This window comes from Corvus moneduloides, chromosome 9, assembly GCF_009650955.1.
Source record: "Corvus moneduloides isolate bCorMon1 chromosome 9, bCorMon1.pri, whole genome shotgun sequence".
Taxonomy (NCBI): Eukaryota; Metazoa; Chordata; class Aves; order Passeriformes; family Corvidae; genus Corvus; species Corvus moneduloides.
Window position 1 is genome coordinate 4687286 of NC_045484.1, and position 25353 is coordinate 4712638.

Consider the following 25353-nt stretch of genomic DNA (forward strand, 5'->3'; position numbering starts at 1 on the left):
TGTCTAAGACATGCAGGCAGCAGAGGAGAAGTGCTGGATGGCTAATAGACTCTTTTGTGGTGTTTTGCTGTAACTTTTGGCAAGGCTGTCTTTGCTTCACACCCTGCGTCAAGCTCTGGGGTGAAAAAATCTGCTGAGGAGGATCCAGATGGTCAGGAGGGATTGAAACACCCCAAAATCTTGGGTCTCTGCTAATAGATAGAGAAGTGGGCAACAATTGGTCTACCTGTACCCCTGTATTATCTGCATTCCTACAGCCTCCACACAGGCTGCTGCCTCATTGAACCATCCTCACAGAATCATGGCATGGTTTGGGCTGGAAGGGACATTAAGGTTCATCCAGTGTCACCCCCCACCATAGGTAGGGATGCCTTTCACTATCCCAGGCTGCCCCAAGCCCTGTCCAGCCTGGCTTTGGACACTGCCAGGGATGGGGCAGCCACAGCTTCTCTGGGCACCCTGTGCCAGGGCCTGCCCACCCTCCCAGGGAACAATTCCTTCCCAATATCCCTTCTAATCCTGCCCTCTGTCAGCTTGAGGCCATTCCCCTTGTCCTGTCACTACATTCCCTTGTCCAAAGCCCCTCTCCAGGAAGGTTTAAGTAATACCATTTCCTTCAGGCAGGAAGAATTGCCATCGCAGGTGTTTCTGCTGACAGGGTTTCCCCCCCTCCTTTTGTTTAGGAGAAGGAGAGGCATGTAAGGGGAGTTCTACGAAGCTCCACCATTCCCAGAGGAGGAAGACTCCGGATTGGCAGTCATGAAGCGCCCCCTGGTGCAGACACAAGCGGCATCTCCAGCCAGCTCTGCCGGCGGATTTATCCAGTGAACATCGACGCCGGATGTTAATGGGAGAGTTTGGGATTATGGAAAGTGGGGTGACAGCCACCCTGCCCCGTGAAGGCAGCACTCTCCAGGAGAGAGAGCGTTTTGATCTCTGCTCCCTGTGACAAAGGACAGGACCCACGGAACGGCTGGAGCTGTGTCAGGGGGGTTGGGATGGGTATCAGGGAAAAAGGTTCTTCTCCCAGAGGGTGCTGGGCACTGCCCAGGCTCTCCAGAGAATGGGCACGACCCCAGGGCTGCCAGAGCTCCAGGAGCGTTTGGACACTGCTCCCAGGGATGCACAGGCTGGGATTGTTGGGGTGTCTGTGCAGAGCCAGGGGTAGGATTGACGATCCTTGTGGGTCCCTTCCCACTCAGGATATTCTGTGAGTCCATTATTCTATGCTGGCTGGACATTGGCACAGGGCTCACAAAACTTTGCTTCAGAACTTACCCAAATTATTAGTGGTAAATGGGATTGGTCTATTGGAATTGAGAGGATCAGTTAGTACCTGGATTACAGCAGAGAAAGGCATAGATGGCTCTTCACAGATCATCCGGGCACCCCACCAGAAGACGGGAAGCTTAGAAAGAAAGAGGAGTTTCCAGATAGCATGGAAAGATAAATTTGAGAGAAACTAAGGGTATGAAATGTGGGTCAAGAGGGCAGTGAACAATAGTCAGAAATTTGCTGAGATGACTAGAGCAGTGAGAAAGAGCAATGAAAAAAAAGCAATGAAAAAGATGAGCAGAGCCATTCTAGTTTGGCATTGAGAGCTTGATGGCCAGATGAGATACATGAGGAGAAACTTGTAGCCAGGTAGGGGTGCAAAGAATGACTAACGAGGCATCAGGCAATGAATTCTGTCTGTCAGGTGCTGCAAACACAACATCCAGCATGGAGCTGAGCAGGAGTCAGAGCATCATTAATTCAGTCAGGTCTGCTGCAGGTGGGGATCCGGGGTCTCAGTGGGAGTATCTGAGAAATGAGGGAATGAAATGGAAAAGCCATCAGCTGCCTGGATACTCTGAAATATGAGGTGCAGCTGCAGCTATTTTTAGAAGCATGAAATATCCTGAGTGGGAAGGGATTCACAGGGATCAATCACCCACTCCAACTCCTGCCTCAGGACACCCCAACAATCCCAGCCTGTGCATCCCTGGGAGCGGTGTCCAAACGCTCCTGGAGCTCTGGCAACCTCGGGGCCGTGCCCATTCCCTGGAGAGCCTGGGCAGAGCCCCAGCATCCTCTGGGGGAAGAACCTTTCCTTGATCTCCAGCCTTCCCTCAGGTCCCGTCCCTGGAGGACTAGAGGAGGTTAACAAGTAGCCCATTTACATAGAACAGGGCTTGCAGGCTAGTCGATAGCATTTACATTCCTAAAAACTACTTGGACAAGCTATTAAACATCTAATTCCTATAGATCTGCAATACTAGTAGGACAATTAATAAATTCATATGGATTCTTTATTAGGAAAAAAAATGCTTTAAATTAAACAAAAAAACTTTTGCTGACAGAAAAGAGGAAGATTAAGATGGCTTAGCTTTAGCAATATTACTGATATCTCACTATTGTGTCCCAGCAGGAAAACCTGTGGAAAACCCTGCATAGCTCTTTCTTCCAGTGATTTCTAAGAAGCAGAAGTGTTTTGTAGAGATGCTGAGGGCCACTTTGTAGGGGGTAGGACTGTGCTTAGGATGTGGAAGCAACACCCCTTTACCTGGCCTCTGCTGGCGTGCCCAGGAAGCAGAGACGGATGCTGAGCCAGAGATCCCTGTGCTGCCACGGAGCACACACAGCCACAGAGGCCTGGGAGACTCCCATAGGAGGAGCCGCTGCCCAAACAGCCCCCTGTGCTCAGTGTGGGCTCAGGGAGGACTGTGGGAGCTCTCTTGGCCACAGCTGGCAACCACAGCTCCTCCTCATGGACCTGACAAGGCTCTTCTGCCTCTCCACCAGCATTTCTTCACATAAAATGTTCTGTGTGCACTGCAGACAGGCTGCATCCAGAAGAAGTGGGTGATGGTGCCAGCAGTGCCTCAACGAGACATAGTTTGCATAAGCAAAGGCTCCTTTACGTAAGCAGGCACCAAGTCTCACTGTCAAAGCCAGGCCAGACAGCCCTTTGCTTTTCTATCATTCTTGACTCTGTGGGGAAGCATCAATGCAAACATCCCTCTGCAGAGACGAAAGGCTTGGAACAATAATCTACTGCAAAATGATACTCTCCAGATTTTAAAACACCTTCTGTTGGTCAGGGCCATTCAGTAAAATGTATCAAGCTTGGCAAATAAAACCTAAAAAAACTCTAAAAGATAGCAGTATGGAGCCTGCAAAATCTTCTGGGCTGAAGTAAGTGCTGGATTGGCAGCAGTGTCATGGCTCACGCTTCCATGGATGTCTCACCAACACTTGAAGCAGAGTTATATACTTGAAACACTTTGGGCACAGCACCAGGATGCTATGGATTCAGGAATGTTAATGCGCTACTGCTCTGAACTGATATACTTCTATGGGAAGTCTCTTCCCATCTTTATTCAGTGCCTGGAAGACCAGAGGCTTCAGTCTGTGTGTTGTTCACACAAAGAGAAATACTTCAGTGGAATGTAAAGGAACAGCACAGCTGGTTCCAAGCTTATTTAACATCCCTGTGTTTACACTGTAATACCTATGGGACCAAGAGTGCTGTGATATTTTTTTGTTCTTCTGTGGTTTTTTCCCCTCCAAAATAAAGAACCACCACAATCTAAGGAGGCTGGAAAAAGGCCCATATAATCATTTCTCAGTGGGACACAAGAAGAAACAGAAATCAAAGCCTTCGGACACAGTTTCTCCAACTTGACTTGTGAAGCCTGGGTCAGCAGTTTTCAGTGTATAGAAAAGGAGGCTCAAGTTATGCTCCTCTTTCTGTGCACAAAAATGATAAAATGAAGGGTAAAGCCAAGCATCGGTCATGCAGCAAAGGGTGAACTGGCAGTATTTCCCAGAAACTGAAGCAAATGCAAAGGAATTTGCTTTTGGGGTTAAGCATGTGTCACTTAAATAACAAATCTGCCACATGCTGCATCTGTTACAGCCTCCTTCACACAAACCACCAGCTCTTTTCCTGAGGGGCTAAAGTACTTCCCAGCTTGTAACAAGGACAATTTACGTGGTGGTAGGCAGCCTAGCCAGGTGTAACACTTGCCTTACGGAATAAGCCATGGATCCCACGAAATATCAACATCAAAGTCACACGCAGCATGGCAGGAGTCAGCAGACAGGGACCCCTTCAAGGCAGGACAGCATCAGACCAAAGTAAAATGATGGTTTCCTCCATGAAGGGAGCAATGCTGAGAAGGGCAAAGAAAAACTCTTTTTCTCCATAACTGAAGCCCACAGATGCCGAGTCTCCCCAGGCTGTATGGAACAAAGGTGTCCTGCAGAGCTCCGGGTGACAGTGACACACCTCCTCTAAGGGTGGGTGAGACTCCCTGTGGGATCATTCTGCCTCCCAGCACATTTGGCAAAACTAGCATCAAGCTCCAGAGCCATAGAAACACCCACTCTAGTCCCAGGGATAGCAAAGCTTAAATGGTCTTTCATTTCCAGCTTGGTTTCTTGGATTCTCTCCCATTCTTCTACCCATGCAAAAAAAGAGCTCTTGTGCTTCACCTTCTGAACGTGTGATCCTTGGCCACACAGCTGTCACACGGACAATCCCGTGCTCAAGAAGCTGCTCTGGGATGTTATTTGACTGCCAAGGAACTCTAACGTGGAGAAAATCTCCATGCAAAAGGCATGGAAAATTCCTGCAGAAGAAACTACAAGTCAGGTTTTTTCCTCTTAACTCCAAGCTGAAGCACTTCCTGGGCAATCACTTTCAATATGCAGAAGCTATGTCCAAAGACATAATAAAAGAAATCCTAGGAATGACAACAGCTTTAGAAACCTAGCTGGTGCCTGAAGCAGATAACTAGTGAGCACTTACAGCATAGGTGGTGACATACTTTGGTGTTTTAGTTGCCTCTGGTGCTGCTATAATCATTTTTCCTCTGCAGGGAAAAAAATAAAATACGGTATTTCTGTGGAAAAGCCTTTTCTCCAAAAGCAGAGGAAAGAAACCAACATTCAGAAATGTAACCTGGGGGGCAGCATGAGTGCTTCTGACAGGGCTAAGACAAAGACACTCTGGAAACCACAGAACCCTTCAGTTCTGCCAGAAGCCCTTCAGACTTACCTCTAACCAATATTTACAGTATGGGTAAGGACGTGTTTATTCTGTTATGCACCTGACCAGATAGAGAGAAAACACAGGCTTTGCAAACACTTCCCAAGCGTATTTATTAGTCAGGACTGATCTGTCTCAAAGTATGACCTACTTCATACCTCAAATGGCATTTCAACACAGGGCAGCTGCACAAGCCTCTGTTCCCCCTGAACACATCCTTGATATGCCAAGACAGACTTTAGCACACCACTTATTCACATGCATCAGTTCCTGCATTTGTTTGGGTTTGAGCACAGGTGTCTAAGAAATGTTTTTTTTTTCTCTGTCCTAATCATTTGAAAAGTTTCTTTCTTTTCTTCCTCCACTGTTTATTATCTACATCTTCAGCATCATCAGGAGGATCTGGCATTACAAAGCCATCAGTCATTTTATAGTAGACTATTGTGGAGTCTGTCTCAACTACGGCCAAGGTAACTGACAGCAGGGTGTTGGGATCCTCTGGAGGGAGAGAGGCTTTCTTCAGTATTTCCCTTAACCTAGGAGAGGAAAAAAAAATCACTTAGAAAGGAGTCCACAACCACCTACAATGGCACAAAGGTAGAATGGCATCATTCCTATTTTTATTCAGCCTGTTTTCACTCTGCAAACTTGTCTTCACTAAAGTGAGCATAATATCTGCTCTGATAAAAATCCAAAGTCATGTAATCAAGCAACAAAAGAAAATAACAGAATCAGTTATACACATCTCTGCTGGAAATGGCTCAACACATGCTTCTAAGCTTTGCTTATGTGTACTCGTGTGCATGTGCCTCAGCCATCCCTCATCCACCACAATCTTAGCATGGCAATCTCTACTGGCCCTGTTTTCCGTAGACTTAAATAAGACATCTAATTAAATAACACCTGGTGTTCAATTGGAGAACTGAATAATTAAGACTTGTTCTATTTACAGAGGTAAGTCTTCCAGTCCCTGTGCCACAGGTCTCTGCCAGACTGTGGAAGGCCCAGGAGCTCAAGCCAGGCTTCTCTACCTCCCTGTCTAGACTAGAAGCCACAAAACTAATGTTCTTCTTCAGGACAGTCAGCACAAATAACGTCTTCCTTAAAAGCTCAAGACAAAGTTATGCAATTTTTCCTGTTTAGCTTATTTTAAGAGTAACATGCCAGTTACTTTTCTGTTCAGAGCTCAGGACAACACTGATCCCTGGAGTCCCTGGATTCCTGGTCCGACTGGGGAGCAAGTCCTGAAGGAGTGCGGTGCCCAGGGACAGAACACTAACACTTCCCACAGAACATTACCATAGGGAGCTTCCTCCTTCCCCCACAGGTCAGGTGCAAGAGGGCTCCTCTGAGATTGCTGGGACAGGTTACATTCCAGGGGGAGTTCAGCTGTGCACCAGGATAAACCAGTCCTGGCTTCATGCACCCTCATGAAGATGCTCACCCAGCAGAGCACAGGCAGCTCTGAGGCCAGGCACTGCAGCTGAAAACAGGGCTCTCTCTAAAGGCAGCAGCTTTCAGACTTCAATCATCATCTTCCCTCAGAACCCCTTTGATCCTCTAATAAAAGCCAAATGGAATGCAGCAGAGAATGAGCAGCATCCTGGAAAGCCTCGCTGTTAAGCCCATGACCTTCTTAAGGATCCATCTGTGTTCTGAGCCGTGCATAATCTAGCCTGGTAAATTCAGGAGGGCCTTTCCTCCTGCCTGCACCACTGGCCCAGACACACAGCAAGGCAACACAACAGTCACTTCATGCAACAGAGATACCACGGCTGGGAAAAGCCCCATCCTAGCCCTTCCACATCAGCACATTTCCTAACAACACAACAAATAAGGTGAGAGAGACTGTGCTGGCCACTGGCAGAGGAGAAACACTGCAAGAGACTCCTTCGAGCAATGGGACACCTACTCCTGTGCTCATCACCACCTCAATAGGCTCTGTCTGCAGGTAACTTACTCTGTGCTTGGCACCTCCAGCTCCTGTCACTTCCAGCCCCTCTGCAGGGGTACCCCCAGCACCACAGTGTCCTGCCAAAGCCCTGGCAGGGAACAAGAGCTTGGGAAAAGACTACAGATGTCCTTCCTGACACACGCAGAGAACAAGAATCCAATTGTCACATGCAGAATCATGAAATGATCAGTGTTGGAGGGGACCTTAAAGCTCATCCAGTTCCATCCATGGGCAGGGATATTTCCAGTATCTCAGGTTGCTCCAAGCCCTGTCCAAGCTGGCCTTGGACATTTCCAGGCATAGCCACAGCTTCTCTGGGCAGCCTGTGCCAGGGCCTCACCACCCTCAGCAGCCAAGTATCTGGAGAAAGCTCTAAGTTGGTGAGGCCAGACTGCTGGCAGAGACCCCCAAGGAAAGAACAATCCATGAAGCAGTGGACATTAATCTCTCTTTCTCCTAGGAATGCAATATAGAATTAATGACAAAGTGCCAAATTAAAGGGCACAGCTACCCAGAAGAGATATTTTGGGAGCCAAAGAAACCAAACTTGTGCTGAGTGTGGACATTGCTCTATCTGGGACTAGAGTCAGGCAGAGGCCTGGATTCACCTGCCAGCCAGGGCAGAAGCTCCTTCCTATTTTCTTTAATACCTGTCACTGGTTTTCCTCATAGTCTATTAGGAGCAGGGATGGAACACTGAGGCCTTAGATCTGCATTTCTGGTACTCTTGTTTTCTACTGCCAAGCACAGACACCTGAAACTTTATTTCCCCCCATTTAGCAACTAGGACTTCAAAGATGCCCCATGATCCCAAAAGCAGCCAGGTCCCGACAACAGATTAATGACATTTCTTCGCATTTCTTCTTCCTTTTCAGGAGACAAGAGTTCCAGGATTTATGTAAGGAGCACAAAGACATGCCATTGCATCAGGATGATCTGCTAACTCTGTTGTCCACAGATGAAGAATGACAACTGCAAATGCACCCTTTTCCTCTTCCCCCTTCCCTCCACACAGGCAGCCCCAAGACAAGGGCTCTCATTCATGCATACCACAGGAGCCACAGTGCACTGCAGCACATCTGCAAAGTGGTGAGAGGCTATCTTTTAGAGGGATAAGCTTTGGAATTCAGGAAGTCTGTGTCAGATGCCAATCCCTTGCCCTCCTCCCCTGAAGGCATCCCCAGCAGCCTCTGTGTCCAGCCTGCTCACAATATCCCTCTGCACCAGCAGACATTGCAAAGGAGCCTCAGAACCTCTGATTTCACTGCACTTGCTGCCTGCCATGAGCAGGAAGAAATACTGCAGGAAACATATAGCTTTTGTAATCCTTTCAATGCCTCTAACGCTGTCTATAGAAAAATAAAGAAAGCATGAAGTGTTGTTGGCCTTCTCAAATTCAAAGAATGCACGTTTGACATCCTAAACAAGGCAAGAAGCCTTTATTTCAAGGGAAACAGCCCTTAAGCCTGCCCGTCCCACACAACAGCTGAAGTCAATGATGGAAATGAAGTCCATGTGGTAACACCCCCCCAACGGGTCCATCTGATTCAAAGTACCCAGTTAATGGCTACCAATAAGCTCCTTAATGACCAGTACAATCTGCTACACCATACAGAGGATGACAACTATAAAAGATGAATTTGCTTTTAAAAAAGTGGATTTAATGTTTCTGAAAGTGTCAAACATCAGTGGAACAGAGGAATTCAGTGCATCCAGTAGCCTGGCAGATGCCAACAGCCTTGACTACCTTCATTCCCCCGCACCCTGAGCAGCCTTTCCCCCTGGGTCACAGGTGTGTGTCAGGACACACTCTGGAACCACTGATAACTGATGGAACACTGACACCAAGGGGCCCACGACCACTCTGGGCTTGGTTCCCCAGCTGTGCTCCAACAGTGTGAGCCCCACAGAAACTGTGGGGTTAAGCCTTTGGCATGGACTGGCTCTCTCTGGTTCCTCCTTTTCCACAGGAATTCCAGCATGCCCACTCCACTGTACACACACCCAGTTTTCAGCAGAAAGGAGAGACTTGACACAAGAAAAGGTACAGCTGTGCAATAGTTCCTGCTGTTCTTCAGGGTCTGAGTACAAGCTCAGCACGTTTTCACTACAGTCTCAAGTAAAGCCTGTGCTGGAAGAATGCACTGTGTCACTTTATCACCTCCTCAAGGACAGCAGACAAAACACTCCATCACCTGAGCACATGTTCACCCATAGGCTCAGCCTGGCAATGGACATCAGAGGCAGACAACCCTACCCATGCCACCTACTTGGGATTTATGCCAATGACTGCCTGGTAAAAAAAAAAAAATCCACAGCCCCAGGAGGGTGCACAGAACAATCAAATGTGCTGCTGCATGCACAGTGAGAAATCAAAGCTAAAATACCCTGCAACTACTCCTTCCAATCCTCTCCCTCTCCACAGGATGAAAAGCCAGGGAATGTTAAAACAGGCAGCACAGAAGCTTTAGGCGTCCCACACAAAAAAGGTACCTCTTGAACAAAGGCATTGTGAAGGAAAAATAACTGAAGTTAGGGGAATACAGACACCACAAGAAACACTCTAAAGTTTTATAGAATGTACACAAGTAGAATAAGACTAAGTATTTTTGTAAGAATTCTCCTTTGTTGGAGATCATGCAGTGCAAAGGTTCCAGTGTAATTTGAAAGCCCAGCTCTAAAACCTGGTGGTGCCTGCATGTTTACTCAAATCCAGATCTGCTCCCACCAGGCCAAATGCAAGCAGGACAAAGCCCTCATTTTCCACCCAGGAAGCAAACTCACATTCACCTCATGCTCTAGGAGATGCAAAGGACTTCACCTCAAACACTCTGTTATCCAAAGAGCTGGCATTTCTAAAACACTTTGCATTAGAAAAACAGCTTAGAAAAGGCTTTCTAGTTATCTACAGACTAGAGTCAGTAGGGATTGCTTTTTTCTACCAAAGAATTAGTCATAGAAGCAGGTTTAGCTTACTTAACATTGTGCAAGGAGCACTGCAGCTAAGGGAACAGCACTAGCAATGTCATCCTGCATCTGTCTTTACTGCTGCATTCAAACCTAATGATGCCAGTGAATTGACCTGGTCCTCTATTACTGTGGCAATTAATATCTTTAAAATAAAATAAATCCCAAAACAAGAAAATCCATACAAATCCATCGAGAGAGCAGAGGGGAATGTTGCATCCTTCTCCCATCTTAATTTTGCACTAAGTAGGCCCTCAACACCCATCAGAAATCTGTGCTGTGTTTACCAATATCTGCTCCCAAGAAAATAACACTGCCCTTTTCTCTGGAAGAAAGAACCAGGTGTACAGCTGGTGACCCTGAGGTTTCAATTGACTCTGCAGAAACCAACAAAGGGCAGAATCATATAGGAAAGAATTCAAGCAGCAAGTTCTGTGATAAACAAAAGAGCATTTCAGAGACACATGCCATGCAGTGCCTATGAGAAGCAGCATCACTCTGCAAGCTCAAAGCAGTTTTATGGAGGTTGCATAGAGCTCCACTGAGCTGAAATGGAACTACTGCCTTCCATCCCATAAAAGCCAAAGGCTTTCAATCTGCCCTTTATACTTGGATGAATAATTCCTTGCAGGCTTGGCCAGCCCGAACAGCTCCCTCCCCTGCTCGCCAGGCAGGGCTGCAGAGTGCGCACAAGTTGGTCTCTGTGCCACTTCAGAGATCATTACCCCGGGTACTGGAGCATGCCATTGTCCCAGCCTGGGTCAGCACCATGGCACAGGAACCTCCCAGAGAGCACAGTTCCTTGGATTTAGCCAGCAGTGCAAACTTTAGCACAGTTCACAATCAGGAATGCTGCTCCAGACCCTGCTGCAGGGCAGGCAGCAGCATTAACCCAGTGCCTTGAAATATGTGGGAAGGAGCACGTGGAGCTGGGAGAACGTGTAAATGCACACCACTAGTCCTTGGGACTTGTTCCCAAAACACATGGACAGGGAATGCTAGAAGAAACTCAGTTTTTGTAATGGAAAGAAAAAATAAATGCAAATAAAACACCACGTGCCACACTGGTCAGGAGAAGGAATTGAAACCCCGAGGAACATAAGTATCTTTTTCCATGGAAGTTCAAGAAGAAAACAAGACAAACCATGCAAAAGGGAGGTATCAAAGTTCAGCAAAGTTCTGCAGGACACACTTCCTACTGGATGCTCAGTCACAGTACTGCATAACCAAGTCTGCTGTGGGAGCTGCATCAGTCTCATTTAAAATATTAAATTAATTAAATGAAAAATACTAATAAAGAGCTTGCATTTAGGAGCCACTAACTACATTTTCAATGTGTAATTTACTGAATGAGTAAATTATGCCTATAGCAAGGGAGTTACTGACAAAATTGTGAAGAGGATGCAAGACGCACGTCACACTTCCAGTGCTTTGAAATAACAGGATTTTTCAGTTTATAGTAAGATTTATTTCACCATCTACAGACTTTGAAGACAGTAAATTCCAGTCCTCAGATTTCCTTCTCAGGACACTTATCAGCTTTAAAACAAAACATTCACGTATTGCTTTTTTGTAAAGTAAGTTAGCATTTTAACAGAATAAGCCTTTCCCAAACTTCGCAGGTCTCCATTACCTCAGGCAACTTCATCCCTCATTTCCAACACTTGCATGCAAAATACAAACAGAGCAGTGACGTGTCATTTAATCTGACATTTTATCTGAAACATTTTGCTTAGACAAGGTTATTTGTCTAGGACAGACAGTGCCCAATTCTATTAGATCTGGGACCTAACTCCCTGGTCCTTGAAGGATCAAGGCTTTCCAGGCTATCTAAAAAATCCAGCTGTCAACACTCTGAGCTCTCCTAACTTGCTGAGCTTGGTTTATGCAAGTCATTTCTGCCAGCTCTGAAGCAGCATTCCCAGGATTTGACTGCTTCCTCCACTCTGGGGAGCCACATTTCTGGAATGTACCGACAAGGTACCTGGTGTGCACTAAGGTGTTGTAGTGAGCAGCAAACACATCCCAGCCAATGCACCTACAAACTCCTCCTGCAAGCATGAGTCCCTGCTGAATTCAGAGGCTCTCCAAGCCTCAGCCAGCTGTGTGTGAATCAGAGCAGGCCAAGACAGACAGAAATTGCATCGTACTCCCCAGGGCTTCACTCACAGAAGATTCAGCAATCTTCATCTGAAGAACACACAGAGCACAAAGCCACTTCTCAAGACTGTGTAAGATCATTTACTCTTTGCTTCAGAGCCCATAATTCTGTAGCTCGGTGGGTTCCTGTGCAGCCCTACCCTGCCAGGGTTGGATGAGCAGCTTCCACCCAGCTCTGCAGAAGCGGACAGTGAGCTTAGGAAGCAGAACAGCTTTTGCCTTCAGCAGTTAATTGTCACGCTCAAACTGGACATGATGAAATCTTGTAATAGGCTAAAAAACATTGAATAGACTTTTTGTAGGGTACTCATATTTGTCATTTGCCTAGGTGTCCTGCTGGTAATTTCCACAGCAACTTTCCTGTGGCCTTTTAAGGACACACTTCTCAGTGGCAGCCAAGTAGGGAACTTCATGAGACACCTGGAAGGCAAAGCTTGGCTGATGTGGATTTGAAGAAGAGAACCATCCCTATATTTCTCTGGAAGACCAAGCCCACAAGAGTGACTGACTAGTATTTGCAAATATGAGATCTTTTTTAGCACATCCATAGTACTAAAATCCATTACTTTCTGTGAATCACTTTCTTCCTTCCACCAGTAAGAAAAATACAGAGTGGAATGAAGACGGAAGTCTGATTTCAAGATGTCACTTCCAAACCCCACCCAGGCCTTACTGGTTAAACAAGGAAGTGCTGCTGGTGTTACTGGCTTCTTTTGCAGTTAGCACAATTCCAGGTCCAGAAATAGAGACAGAACATTTTCACCTTCCCAAATCCCTCCAAGGGCTTATTTTCAACACTAAGTGAGCTGCATTCACTTGTACTCATACCTCCTCCCCTGCTTTTAGCAAGTAACACAAAACCCCAAAGTGCTGCTTTGAACAAAATGCAGATGCACGTTCAATACCACAAATACAAGTGTTGTACGCAAATACAACCTCCCAGCCTGACAACATCCATGGATACTGAGCACATACAGGCTTTTATGGACGGACCTGGCACTGCAGCCTGGGATTCAGCTCCTTTTAGTGACAGCACACCCTATGTAGTTGCTCTGCAGCAAACCCTAGTCACAAACTGTACTTTTAATCAATGTGATGCATTCACTCTTTGCCTCTCCACCACACATCCTTCCAGTACTGGATTCCGGACACTCCAGTGCCAGAGGCAGAGCAAACAGCATCACCACAGAACAAACAAGTGCAGAGGCTCCCCATGAAAAGCTCCAATGACACAGTAAAAGATAGGACATGCATGCAGTGGAATATCTGCCATCAAAAGTCAATCAGAACATACTCCTGGCCTTGACCTAATGCCAGGAATCCAAGTTTTCAGCCCAGGTGGAAATACACTAAATTAACCAAGCACAACAGCTCAGCACGTAGGTGGAATTCCTCAAAGATTCCACATCCTCACTGGCTGCCTTCTTATTACCACCTAAAATCCTAAAAGCTGAGAGTTGCAGCGTGTCCCTTTCACACACACACACACCCCCCCCTCCCGCTTGCTGTGGAGATCACATCACATTTCTCTGCAGCACCAAGCCCACAAGAGTGGTTGACCAACACTTGCAAATATAATACTTTTTTCAGCACAAAAACAGTACTAAACCACATCAATACCTAGTAAATAATTTTCTTCCCCCTCACCCAACAAACAGCAAAATGATGATAAAAGTCTGTCAGCAAGACATTGATTTGTCACTTCTAAAACCCAAAATAAAATGCAAAAACATCACTCCTAAAGTGCACACACACATCTAATAAGTGCAATTAACTAGCTACCTACCACTGTGTCAGGCTGCTGCCCACAGAGCAAGAGGAAGCAGCAAAAACCAGTAAGATTTGTAAAGTCAGCTCTGGGGCAGCTCCTAGCAGGAGTGGGAACAGAAGAAACTGAAAAATGTACAACCATATGATGCAGCTGAAATAGTCCAGGTCTTCAGAGTCATCATGGCAAATACCAGTCAGAGAAGGCAGTCTTTATCAGAGAGTGAATCATACTGTGTGTCTGAGGCCGCTCTAGAGGCCAGTTAAAATAGACTGTAAAACTACTGTAGTGGAAATTTTCTAGGCCGCAAATATCTGTAATGTAACAAATTCATGGCTGTGCTGTCTTCTGCTTGAAGAATTGCTCTTGTATGTGTGAGGAAATTAAGTTGAAAATCACAGGCATGTGAGACTCTACATCTAAAGTAAAAGGAGTTTCCTGTTCAAAGTAGCCAAATTATAGTTTCAAAGCAAAAGCAAACCAAACCACACAAGGCTTATCCACAAATTTGACAATAAAAAAAGCAGATTCTTAGGCAGCTCTGAGAAGATTTCTTTCCTCTTAGGTCCTTTCAAGTCCAGCAACGAAGCATTGCTACATTTCCCAGACTACAAAATCAGCACAAGAATGTTCAAAACATAAGCTGTGTCTAACCTTGTCTCTCAAACACATACTTTGGTGTCCACTGTTTTCTCCTAGCACATACACAACTCCAGACAACAGGAAGTGTTTATCAGTGGGCATCGGTTGCTGCGGGAAGCTGACCCCCGAGAACCACTTCCAGACAGGGAGAGACAGAGACTGATGCAAAGTTGAGATTTCCTTAATGTTCCAAGCTGCCTGTATGTCTGCAGCACCCAAAATAACTCTGCTTTCCTCCGATGTTCCTCTATTTCCTCCTTTCCCTCTTGACCAAGCCATCACCAGCCTGTAAAATGTATCTGTGCTCCGTTTTCTGTCAGTGGAAACCCGAGACAAGCAGTGAGCACACCCTCACCTCTCGTGGCTGATCAGGATGTGTGCAGGCACCGGCACCATCACCTGGAGCCCCTCCTGCTCCCTGGCACGGGCATGCAAACACACCAGCTGCAGCTCTACCACTCCCACGGGCTGCACCTCATGCCAGTTCCTCCCTAGAAACGTTCGTCGGGGATAAGAGGGGCAGAACACAAAACAGAAGTTTTAATCAGTCAAATAACAAATGCAGTATTTAAGTTAACATCTAAGGTTTTGTTTTCCCTCCCCACAGGAAAACTCCACTCATCTGCCAAATTCCCCTCTTGAGAAGCAATCCTGCTAAAGAAACCCACAGAGCAGGACCAGACGGCTTGTTCCAGAGCTGCACTGATAGATGGTAAGCAGGGATCTGTCTGACAAAGCTCCTCTTCGAAAGGCAAAAAGAAGACAAAACCATGCAGCTTTAGTCATCTGTAGCACTGTAACCCAAACGTGGACTTCATCAGCACCCTGAACTGTGAAGAACAGGTGCTAAAAGCATGGTTAATGATAACACAAAGTTCTAACCTCCTGCTGAAGTTTCTGCCACAGAACTAGAGAAATCTTCTTTTAAAGACTATTAAGGAATTTTCTTCAGAGGTGTAACAGCAACAGATACAGTAATTTCTGGACTGTAAAATCCCTCCCTTCCCTGACCTTGAGAAGCACCAGGCTCCAAGGAAACCTGAAATATTTTTCTTAGGCTGGCTGGCTGCCTACTCACCGTCCCTTTTCAATAAAGCCAACCTAGAAGAATCCAGGCAGAAGTTTATATATCACATAACTCTGCCTCACTGTGAGCAGACACCAAAAGACTACACTAGATTTCACAGGATCGTTTTGGCTGGAAAAGCCCTCTAAGATCATTGAGTCCCACCACGGACCTGACACTGCCAGGTCCTCCACCAAGCCATGGCCCTAAGCACACCACCTACGGTTTGTTATAAATTACTATATTGTTATATTATATTACTACAATGGTTATGAATTACTGCTACCACACTTGAAAATTATCTTCTTTGCTAGAGGAATCACCCCCCTTTCCAGAAAACAGGCCAGCACACAGCAGCCATTTGCTAAATGGTGACTTTGGTGAAACACTGTTATGTCAGTAACTTCACATTAATCTACAAGTGAAGATTATCACAAGCTCAATCACTGAACTTGTCACTTCACCTTCCTACATTCCTTTTCCTTCCCCTACTCTTCTTTTGCTCTTTTTTCCATGCTGACTGCCTTTGCCCTGGAACACCTGCACCTGGAACTGCTGGATGAAATGGGTCCTCATCTTTGCACAGGCTCCAGGGAGGCAGAGGATAGAAACTTTCAGCACAAAAAGTCTCAAAATGGGCACCAAGGACTTTGTAGGAAAGGTCCTGTCCCAGTGCAAACAATTAATTTAACAGGTCCTAAGGGCAAAAACATTTGTTGGGACACAGTCGCTTCCTTGATTTACCTTCTAAGAGGTCCAGGTACACCAGAAAGGCAGCATAGACTTGAGTGCTGTCAGATACATCAAGTGACATCATTTCTGTGAACTGAGACCCAAAGAGGAACGTCAGTGAAGGAAAGCACAGGTTATACTAAGAATGCACACACCATCTCTACAGCCAGCAGAGACACTGGAATCTCACACCAGCTTTAAGGCAATCAAAAAGCAGGACTTGTTTTCTGACAGTATCTCAAAAGCTCTTTTTTCCGCATTTCCCATATTTTAGCACTTTAAAAAAGCAAGCAAAACAAACAAATACAAGAGGAATCACAACTATTTCTGGAACAGCTCTAGCTTTGTGGAATTTTACCTATTTTGGGGTAAATAATTTTACCTATTTTTGCTGCAGCACATGAATATAAGACGATGGCCAAATTAAACACCTCCATGTTTTCGGTGTGGTAAAAATTAAGATGGAGTCGAAGTTTAAAGCATTTACATTTCCCAGCCGGGATTCCATAATTTATAACCTCCATCCCTGCCAGCAGTGGCATTCCCCAACTACCCCACGGGCCGGAGTCCCGCTCGATACACCCAATATAATAGATTATATTGGCATCTTCCCCCAGAACCCTCCTGGGGGGACCCCACGTGCACCTCAAGAGCCGCGAGGGGGGAATCCTGCGGGGTCCTGGAGGGAGAGCGGGACCCCCGAGAGACCAAGAGACCCCTGGCCCGGCCTACCGTGGGGTGAGTCGTGATCCAGTTGCCGCCAGCCGCCCCCGACCAGCTGTCCTGTGCCCCCGGGGCCCGCCCGGCCGCGGAGGAGCCCTGGCCCGGGTCGGTGCCCGGCTCGCCCCCCGGGGCCGGGTAAATGTTCCCCCGGCCCGGCCCGGCCGCCGGCTCCATGCTCTCCCGCCTGTGTGCAACGCGGCTTCACTCCGGGCGACGCCGCGCACCCCAGCGCTTCCCGGAAACTGCCGCGCCGCCCCGACCGTTCCGCCTCCGCTCCGTTCCTACCCCCCCTCCCCAGCCATGGCCAAAGGCTTTTAAACCCTTTAAATGAAATATATGTGTATTCCTTTCACGGTCCCTTCTTCTAAAGGCTCCAAAGCAACGAATACGTTATCAATCTGCAGTGTCCAGAGCTTTTATAGATTGCATGTTAGGGACATGAATTCAAGGTATTGCTATTAAAAGCACTTTGGACTGTTTCACTAGAAATCTCTCTGACTTCTAATGAGAATATGCTTTACCTAATGCCAAATGTCCCAGGTCTGGCTTACCAGCTGCATCTGTCTCAGTGTCTCTTCTGATACATTTCAAACACTGGCTATTCTATAATAAAGCATCAATGCAAATTGGTCTATATGTATGTAACCCATATGTGGTTTGTAGCCACAGGAAGTCGTATTTGGGCCAGTCTAATTCAAGGAATTTTGAGGTAGCTGGCTGCTTAAAAAGCATAGTGTTAGCCAGCACTTCAATTCCCTGGGCACAGAACAGATAGCTAGATAGCTAGATGGGATAAAAAAATCAAGTCTCCAAGACTTCCATGGAAGAGTTGGCAACAGTCAACAGTGGTTCACTCAACTGTTGGGAAATAATTGGATGGATTTGAGTTCTTAGAGGTGAAGAAGCAAGTGAAAGGAGATGGATCCACATCAATCTATAGATGAGACAATTTACATCAGCAGGATGTAACCTGTTTTCTACAATGTGGGAAACAAGTCTAATTTAGAAGAAATCTGCCTCAGAGAGAATTTGTCACCTGACAAACCGAGGGATTATCCCTCTGCCAGAGACAGTTGTCGCAGCTGGAATCTTCTTGTTTGGTGTAGATATGTAGAGGAGGCTGAAACAAATGACTTAAATTGTTTTCTGTGGGACTTAACATCTGCAAAAAGCCATTTCTTCCTCAAAGCTAAAATATTTCACCACAGAGTGGCTCATTGTCCTGTCACAGCAGGATGGAGTCTGGGCTTAAAAAAACCCCACAGGATATACTTTTGGCCACTAATAAAGAAGTCAAAATGCATACAGATTTCTTTGGACGTGCACATAAAGTCACACACATTGATAGGTATTGGAATGACACGAATTGTCAGGGTAACTGTTCACCCGAGCTCTCCAAACTTTGCCCCACACTGTGTGTAACTGGGAGTGAGAGATTAAGCTGCACTGACTCCTTTCTCTTCTGTGTGGAAGAACATCTCATGTTGCAGGCATCTGCTGCTCTCCCTTCTTTGTGTTCCACAGCAGCCAGCCAGCACAGGGAGTTGTGTGAGCGAGGGAATGTCACTTTGGAGAACAAATTACTGGCTTTGGGATGCTGCTGGAGGCATTGCATTTGCCCCCAGCAAACCATTATGGCTCTGACACTGCTCACAAAATAAAAAGAAGGGAGGAGTCTGAAAAGAGCTGAAGGTAGTTCAGATTTCACTGAGGACATCAAGAGCTGCACAGGCTAAAAACACACTCGGAGTTCTGGCAAAGGCAGGCACAGGAGGGGCGTATTTCTGCTGAAATATCGTAAAATCAGAAGGACTGTGACCCAGCTTGAGTGTCCAGTGGATGCAAAAAGCCGGCTTCCAGCCCCACACCAAATATAATTCGGCAGCATTAGTCCCAACCCTCCAAATGTGAGCGGTCCTGTGGGTGGCAGCGGAATTCCGTGCGTGTGGATTGGGCTGGCTCCTGCGAAACTCTAATCACCTCGCACAGGCTGCAAAGCTGCTCCTTCTATTTGGTTAATGAATCCAAGCATAAAAGCAACATGTGGCAAACTAACCATGAAAGAAAAGCCTCATTAATGTATCTAGAAGGACAATTATAAAGGCATCGTGAAGGGCAAACAGGAGGAACATATTTGCACTAATTGTTCAGGAAGATGCATACAAATTGAGAGAGTTTCTCAAATTTTAGTACAGATGATTCTATGACCCCTGGAGATTCTTTATCGAAGTTTCCTAGGATGATCCTTTTTGTGATAGTTTTTGGGAAGTCATCTGATTGGGAAACTGAAACAATGTAATTTGGTGTGGGTGACAAATTAAGTTCTTTAACTAAAGAAGAACAAACATTAACTCTCTCTCTATGTGTGTGTGTGTATATATTTATATATATATACTACCTGGATGCAAGCAATTCACAATGAGGTTATGGATAATTAAACAATTGTTTGCTTGCTAAAGGTTTCCTCCTTTTTAAGTGTTGCAAGCACATAGCCAACAGTAGCACCTGCTCTAAGTGGGTCTGTCCACCTTGGAAAAACTTCCTACCCACAGTAAAACCCAAATACGCTGTGATGGGGCCCTTACAGTTAATTAGAGATTTCATCTTTAAAAGGGTTTAGCCTGCCTAAATCCTATTAACTTCTAGGAGAGCTGTGTACTATGCCCCTTTTAAGATCGTAACCCAACAATTTTAATTGCTGGAACATGTTTTATGTATTTTTATGCTAAATTGCCATCGGTCTATTCATGGGAACATTTCCGTGGTGGGTGAGTCAATGAAGTACAGGGAAAATCTTCCCTGTATTCCCCGTCTTCCAACAAGAGGTGCTGAGAAAGCTGGGGTTGTTCAGCCAGGAGAGGAGAAGGCTCCAGGGAGACCTTAGAGCCCCTTCCAGTACTTGAGAGGGGCTTATAAAAAAGAGAGAGAGTGACTTTTTAAATGGGCAGATAGTGATAAGACAAGGGGAACATCTTTAAACTGACAGAGAGTACATTTCGATCAGATATCAGGAAGAATTTCTTCCCCGTGAGGGTGGGGAGGCCCTGGCACAGGGTGCCCAGAGAAGCTGTGGCTGCTCCATCCCTGGAAGTGTCCAAAGCCAGGTTGGATGGGGCTTGGAGCAACCTGGGACAGTGGAAGGTGTCCCTGCCCACGGCAGGGGGTTGGAATGAGATTATTCTTAAGGTCCCTTCCCACCCAAGCCTTTCTATGACTCTACGATATTAATCTTTCAGCTTTGTTCCAGCTGGGACAGTGCATCCCTCCTGCAGCGTGGGATGGGTGTGGGGTGTGCGGCTGCTTCGTGCGGACATCCCGCGGATGTTTGCCAAAAGCTTTCTAATATAAAAGCTCAAAGTTACTTTAATTCCCTACCTGTATGAGAAAGATGAGGGCGATGGATTCAAAGACGTATTCAGAAATGGCAGCATGGGGGCAACTGTGGCGGTTCGTAAGCATCGAAACTAAGGGACGTCTTAGCGTTAGCAGCAACACTCCCAAAGCCTCGTTAAAGCCCAAAACTCGGGTGGAAAACCGTGGGGTTTGCAGTTTTTACTGCGGGTGCTGAGCAGCTGCGCTGATCGCAGCCTCCCGGGGGCCTGGGGAACCGCCCCTGGGGTCGGGGCAGTGCCGGGAGGACTGCTCCCCGAGCGGGGCTCGGCGGGCGGGCGGCGGCCCTGCTCCGCTCCTCCTTCCCCTCCTCCCTCCTCCTCCCGCCTCTTCCCTGTCCCTCCTCCTCCCGCGTCCCCCGGGCCGGAGCCCGGACTGCCGGCGGCTCCGGGGCCGTCCCGCGCCCATCATGGCTGCGAGCGCGCCGCTGGTGCTGCTGCTGCTGCTGCTGCTGCTGCCGCTGCTGCGCGGCTGCGGGGCCGCCCCCGAGCCCCCCGAGCCGCCCGAACCGCCGGGCCCCGAGCCGCCCGCGCTGCCCGAGTCGGCGCTGCTGCAGCCCACCGTGCTGCTCGCCATCCTCGCCCGCAACGCCGCGCACACGCTGCCGTACGTCCTGGGCTGCATCGAGAGGCTCAGCTACCCTAAGAGCCGCATCGCGCTCTGGTAAGGGCCGGGGGCGGGGCGGGGAGAGGGGGCTCTGCAGGCAGCCAGGACCGCGGCACTCCGCCCGGGGAGCGCGGAGGGGCAGCGGCAGCTCCCACCCGAGGAGCTGGGACCGGGGCACTCCGCCCCGGGAGTGCGGAGGGGCAGCGGCAGCGCCCACCCGAGGAGCCGGGGCTGGACTGTGGTGGCCGGGAAGAGCTCGCCCCCCGTTCCGGGGTCCCCCCGCATGTCGGGAGCGCGGCGGCTCTGCGGGGAGCCTCAGGGAGATGAGTTATCCCAGCAGAGCTGGCCTGGAGCCTGGGAACATTCACCGCCGGAGCATGTGTCCAAATCCACTGGCACGGAGAACTCTGGCTGGGAGCGTGGGGCCGGCTCCCGGCTGGTAAATCCCGGGCTTTGTGGGAGCTGGTCGGGATGTGCCGGGGCTGGAGAGCGGGCGGGCTGGGTAGGTGCTGGTGGGCGTTGAAAGGAGCATTGTTGCCAGGCTGGAGGCTGGAAGATGGATTCAAAGATGTATTCAGAGATCGCAGCATGGGGGCAGCTGTGGCGGCCAAACGGGGGTCGGGATGGATGGAGGAATTAGAGCAATTTGGGAACTGGTCAATCTGCCTTTGCAAGGGGACAAAGAAAAAAAGTAATCTTTCAACCTGACATAAGTGTTGGGAGGAACAGGATTGCTTGCAAGGATCCCAAACAGATTTTCTTTTAAATTGCGGTGGTGGTGTAAAATAAGAAATGGTGCTGTAGGGCCTGATCAAAAGTTTGCTGAAGTCCGTGGTGAGACTCCGGTTAACTTAAAAAGTCAATACAGTTTAGTTTTACTTTGAACGGGCATGGGGAGGACCTTGTCTCCAGTCACATCACTGAAGTGTCATTAAACAGATGTTTCTGTATGTGCTTCAGGAACATGGCTGTAATTTGTCTGCAAGTACAGGGCTCTGCAGAACATCAGTGCCTGGTATAAGCAGTGCATGGATCTTCTTTGCCTTTTTTTTTTTACCTTCCTTTCGTGTTGCAGGTGTACAAAGTAGGTTGTGCTATCAGGCCAAATTTGGGGTGCCACACAAGTGTAATGTGGAATCACAAGCTGGTGTGTGGCAGTGGGTAAGTCCACATTCCTCTGTATGTAGATCTGTGACTCCTCATTCATTTGTATCAGTAGGAGTTTTGCCAGCTGAGATTTCCTCATAGTAGATGTGTATAAAAACAGATATTATCAGACCCCACATGGCCTCTGATTCAGCTAAGCTCGGTGTTTATAAAAACTTGCGGGAGTTGTAAGTGCATTCCTGATCACCAAAGCAGAGTGCAGCCTGAAATGTCTCTTGCTGTACAAGTGCAAAATAAGTTGGTGGGGGGGGGAGGTGGTTTAAGTCCTGCAGATAATTGGTTGGCTCTACAACTTTTTCAGTACATTACTGGCCTCTGCAATATTGTGTGAAAGTATTTGTGGGGACTTCCTTTAACATAACTTAAAATATGCTAAGGTTTCTATAAGAGATCACTCCCTTTTTAAGAGGATTGCACACAGACACAAGGCATGCCTAAACTGGAAAATGTGCTGATGAAAATGTCAGGATTTATAAAATGAGAATGACTAAAATGTCACAGCCACTGGAAAAGAAGTTCTGAGGATGCTCTGAGTTGCCACAGAGTGAGAGGTACCTGTGGGGTGGCAGTGGTTCCTTGAAGAGGTTTAGTTCTGCTTCCCAATAAGACTTGAGCTTTTCCAGTGCTGGGAGTGTTTCAGGACACAAAGTACCCACTCAGAGCAAGCTCACATACGATATCTATCAAGTCTCTTGAGAACAAGTGAAACCATTCAGTCAATTTCTGGAAGCATCTTGTGTTTCAGACAGAGTCCTTTCAACAGATGAATTCCAAGGTTTACCTGTGTCCCTGTGTTACTGGGATAGCTTGGGGAGGAGGGCAGGGGAGTGGTGTTTGTCAAGGACTTGCATTCCTCCATTGCCATTTATATTTTACTTCAGCATTTTCTTGAGTAAGTCAGCATTTTAAAATGCCCAACCGTAGATCTTGAGAATGAAAACTGAAGACATATATCATCTCTCAAGCTCCCATATGCTCTCTCTGCATAGCTGGAGGGCTGAAATTCAGCAGGGGATTCCTCTGATGGATTTCTAGGGGGGAAGCTTTATGAGTGACGGTAAAGATGGGTTAAGAGATAAATGAGTTTGAAGCAGGCACTGAATTTCCTTTGTGTAGTCTGTATCAATTAATCTCAAACTTTATTATCCTGATACTGAGCAAAAGATGTGCACTGGACAGCCTTGTGTTCCCTTCGGTCTTAATTATGACTTAATTCTGAAGGTGGTTGTGAGCAGCCTCGGAAGGACTTGCTGGCTACTAATGAGCTGAGCAGGCCATTTGATCTGGGGCCAGCTGGCAAAGGAATCGCGGCCTTGCAGTTAAACCCTCCCTTTCCTTCTTACTTTCCTCCCTGAGAATGGGGAATTTGCATCGGAACTGCCTCCTGGGCCGGTCCCTGGCCTGTGTTAACCCCAGCTGTCCTCGCCTGGGAGAGCAGGCCAGGTCACCCCACGATTGTGCTGATGACTTCATGGTGGGAATTTCTGTGGGACAGCTCAGGTTTCTGTCGTGGCCCTGCTGAGATTCCCGGGACAGACTTGGCCGTAGGCGGTCTGGGAGCCTTTGGACCCGGCCATCCCAGTGGGAATGGCAGTCTCCCTGCTTTAGCTACAGAACCCGAGCTGGGTCTCCTGTCACCATGGAGGAGCAATGCTGGATGGAACAGTCGTCCCTTCGTGGAGGAGGAAGGGTCACAGCCATCTCCTCCGAGCGCCCAAATACCCAGTGCTGTGGAAAATGGTATGGGGCCCACAGCAGGAGAGAGCCTAAAGAAAAAACCTAGCTGTTGGACCCAAGTCCAGCTTTCTTAGAGCCACAGAGGGTTCTTCTGACATGCTGCTTGTGTGACTGGCCCTGGTGGGGCTGAGTTTCTCCCAGGGCTCCCTGTGCTTCCAGCCTAGCTGGGAAACTTGCAGGGAAGGTGTACGGCATTGTTTGTGCTGGGCTTGGAGAACTGCAAAGGGAGGGAAAGCGATCTTTTATCTTGGACAAAAATGAGCCAGAAGTTACGCAGTCAGCGTGCCCCAACCCTCTTTTTTTAGCAGGCTGAGGTTGTGGTGTTTTATTTTGAGCTTTATCAATGCTGACTGTTTATTTGAGATTGGTCGATTACTGGTACAGAGTGTTTGCTTGTCAGGCAGGTTCATCTTGGCTGCAGTAGACAGCCTAAAAGTGTGTGTATTCAGTTTATCACATTGCCTTACACTTTCCTTAGTCTCAGATTAAGTGATGGTATAGCAAAGAAAGTTGCCTGTAATTTCATCTTCTGCTTCATCCTAGTGGGCCATCTGCTCTTTCATCTCTTAGTAACCTGGGGACTGAATGCCTGCATAAATGAGTTGGTGCTTGGGAGCAATAATTAGGTCCTTTTGTGCTTGAAAATCTGTGCCTGCTTTGGGGATCAGAGTATTTATGTATACTTATATTTCAGAAATGATAATGTGAACGATAGTGAGACAGGTGGAAAGCTGGAATAAATCCCAGCTGAGAGATGAGTGGATAATACTGTAACACAGCTCCAGTGAGGGAATGGTTTCAACTTAAAAGAACTGGTTGTAGCTGAAAATAGAAGCTGATGAGATCAGTATAATAATTATGTTTCATAATTATATATTATTAGTCTGGAACTAGCTGATGATATCTGAACATTTTCTTATTCTTTAATGGTTTAGTTTTCAAATGTAAAAAATTCCACATAGAGGGCAAACTCCAATGAGACGCAGGGATCATTTAAAACTTTAATGGCTGTTACTGCGCACAGGGAAGCGTTGGCTTTCAAACACCCTGTGTTTTCTGTCCTTGTCTCCATTTGAGCAATGAGGTCACTTTAATCTTCATGGTCACTATTAATCACTTAGGAATGCTGAAGTTCCAGTCTGCCGGCTCCGTCTCTCCTGCTTCTGTCCACTGGTGTTTTGCATCCATTTCAGGTGTGCTCACCTGTGCTGTGACTTCCACATGGCAATATTAAAACACAGGTTTTAGAAATTAACTGACTTTTCCCTTGGCTTGTCATTTAAATTTTAGTGGGATTTATTTTCCTGTTTGTATTTGTAGATATTTTAAATTTATTTAATATGTAGTTTTAATAACAGTCATAGACTAAGTGGGGTCAAGAGTGAGATGGGATTTACACAGCTTTG

The 25353-nt window shown here is 47.1% G+C and overlaps 2 protein-coding genes across 4 annotated transcripts in view; one reads left to right on the forward strand and one right to left on the reverse strand.

The window, feature by feature from the left end:
* Positions 1–5123: 5123 nt before the first annotated feature.
* On the reverse strand, positions 5124–17263 carry TSEN15 (tRNA splicing endonuclease subunit 15). The gene is made up of 4 exons (XM_032117839.1): positions 17057–17263; positions 16337–16418; positions 14882–15017; positions 5124–5571 (listed from the first exon to the last, which is right to left on the reverse strand). Exons 1-4 carry the CDS (start codon positions 17219–17221, stop codon positions 5367–5369), a joined length of 588 nt encoding a protein of 195 aa, XP_031973730.1. The 5' UTR covers positions 17222–17263; the 3' UTR covers positions 5124–5366.
* Positions 17264–20794: 3531 nt separating this feature from the next.
* COLGALT2 (collagen beta(1-O)galactosyltransferase 2) overlaps positions 20795–25353 on the forward strand; it is a 48394-nt gene continuing 43835 nt past the window's right edge. Inside the window, exon 1 of one of the 3 annotated variants that reach the window (XM_032117829.1) lies at positions 20795–21100. In XM_032117829.1, the coding sequence (XP_031973720.1) occupies positions 20847–21100 (254 nt within the window). In that variant the 5' untranslated portion in view covers positions 20795–20846. The remainder of the gene's footprint in view (positions 21101–25353) is intronic. The other 2 variants (XM_032117828.1, XM_032117827.1) reach the window with 2 other exon arrangements.

Bases quoted from the DNA above. Each gene is read 5' to 3' on its own strand.
- TSEN15 (XM_032117839.1), bottom strand. From the start codon at position 17,221: ATGGAGCCGGCGGCCGGGCCGGGCCGGGGGAACATTTACCCGGCCCCG. The intron at 16,419-17,056 runs GTAGGCCGGGCC...TTTGGGTCTCAG, and splicing joins GGATCACGACTCACCCCACG to TTCACAGAAATGATGTCACT. The intron at 5,572-14,881 runs GTGAGGGTGTGC...TTCCTCTCCTAG, and splicing joins ATCCTGATCAGCCACGAGAG to GTTAAGGGAAATACTGAAGA.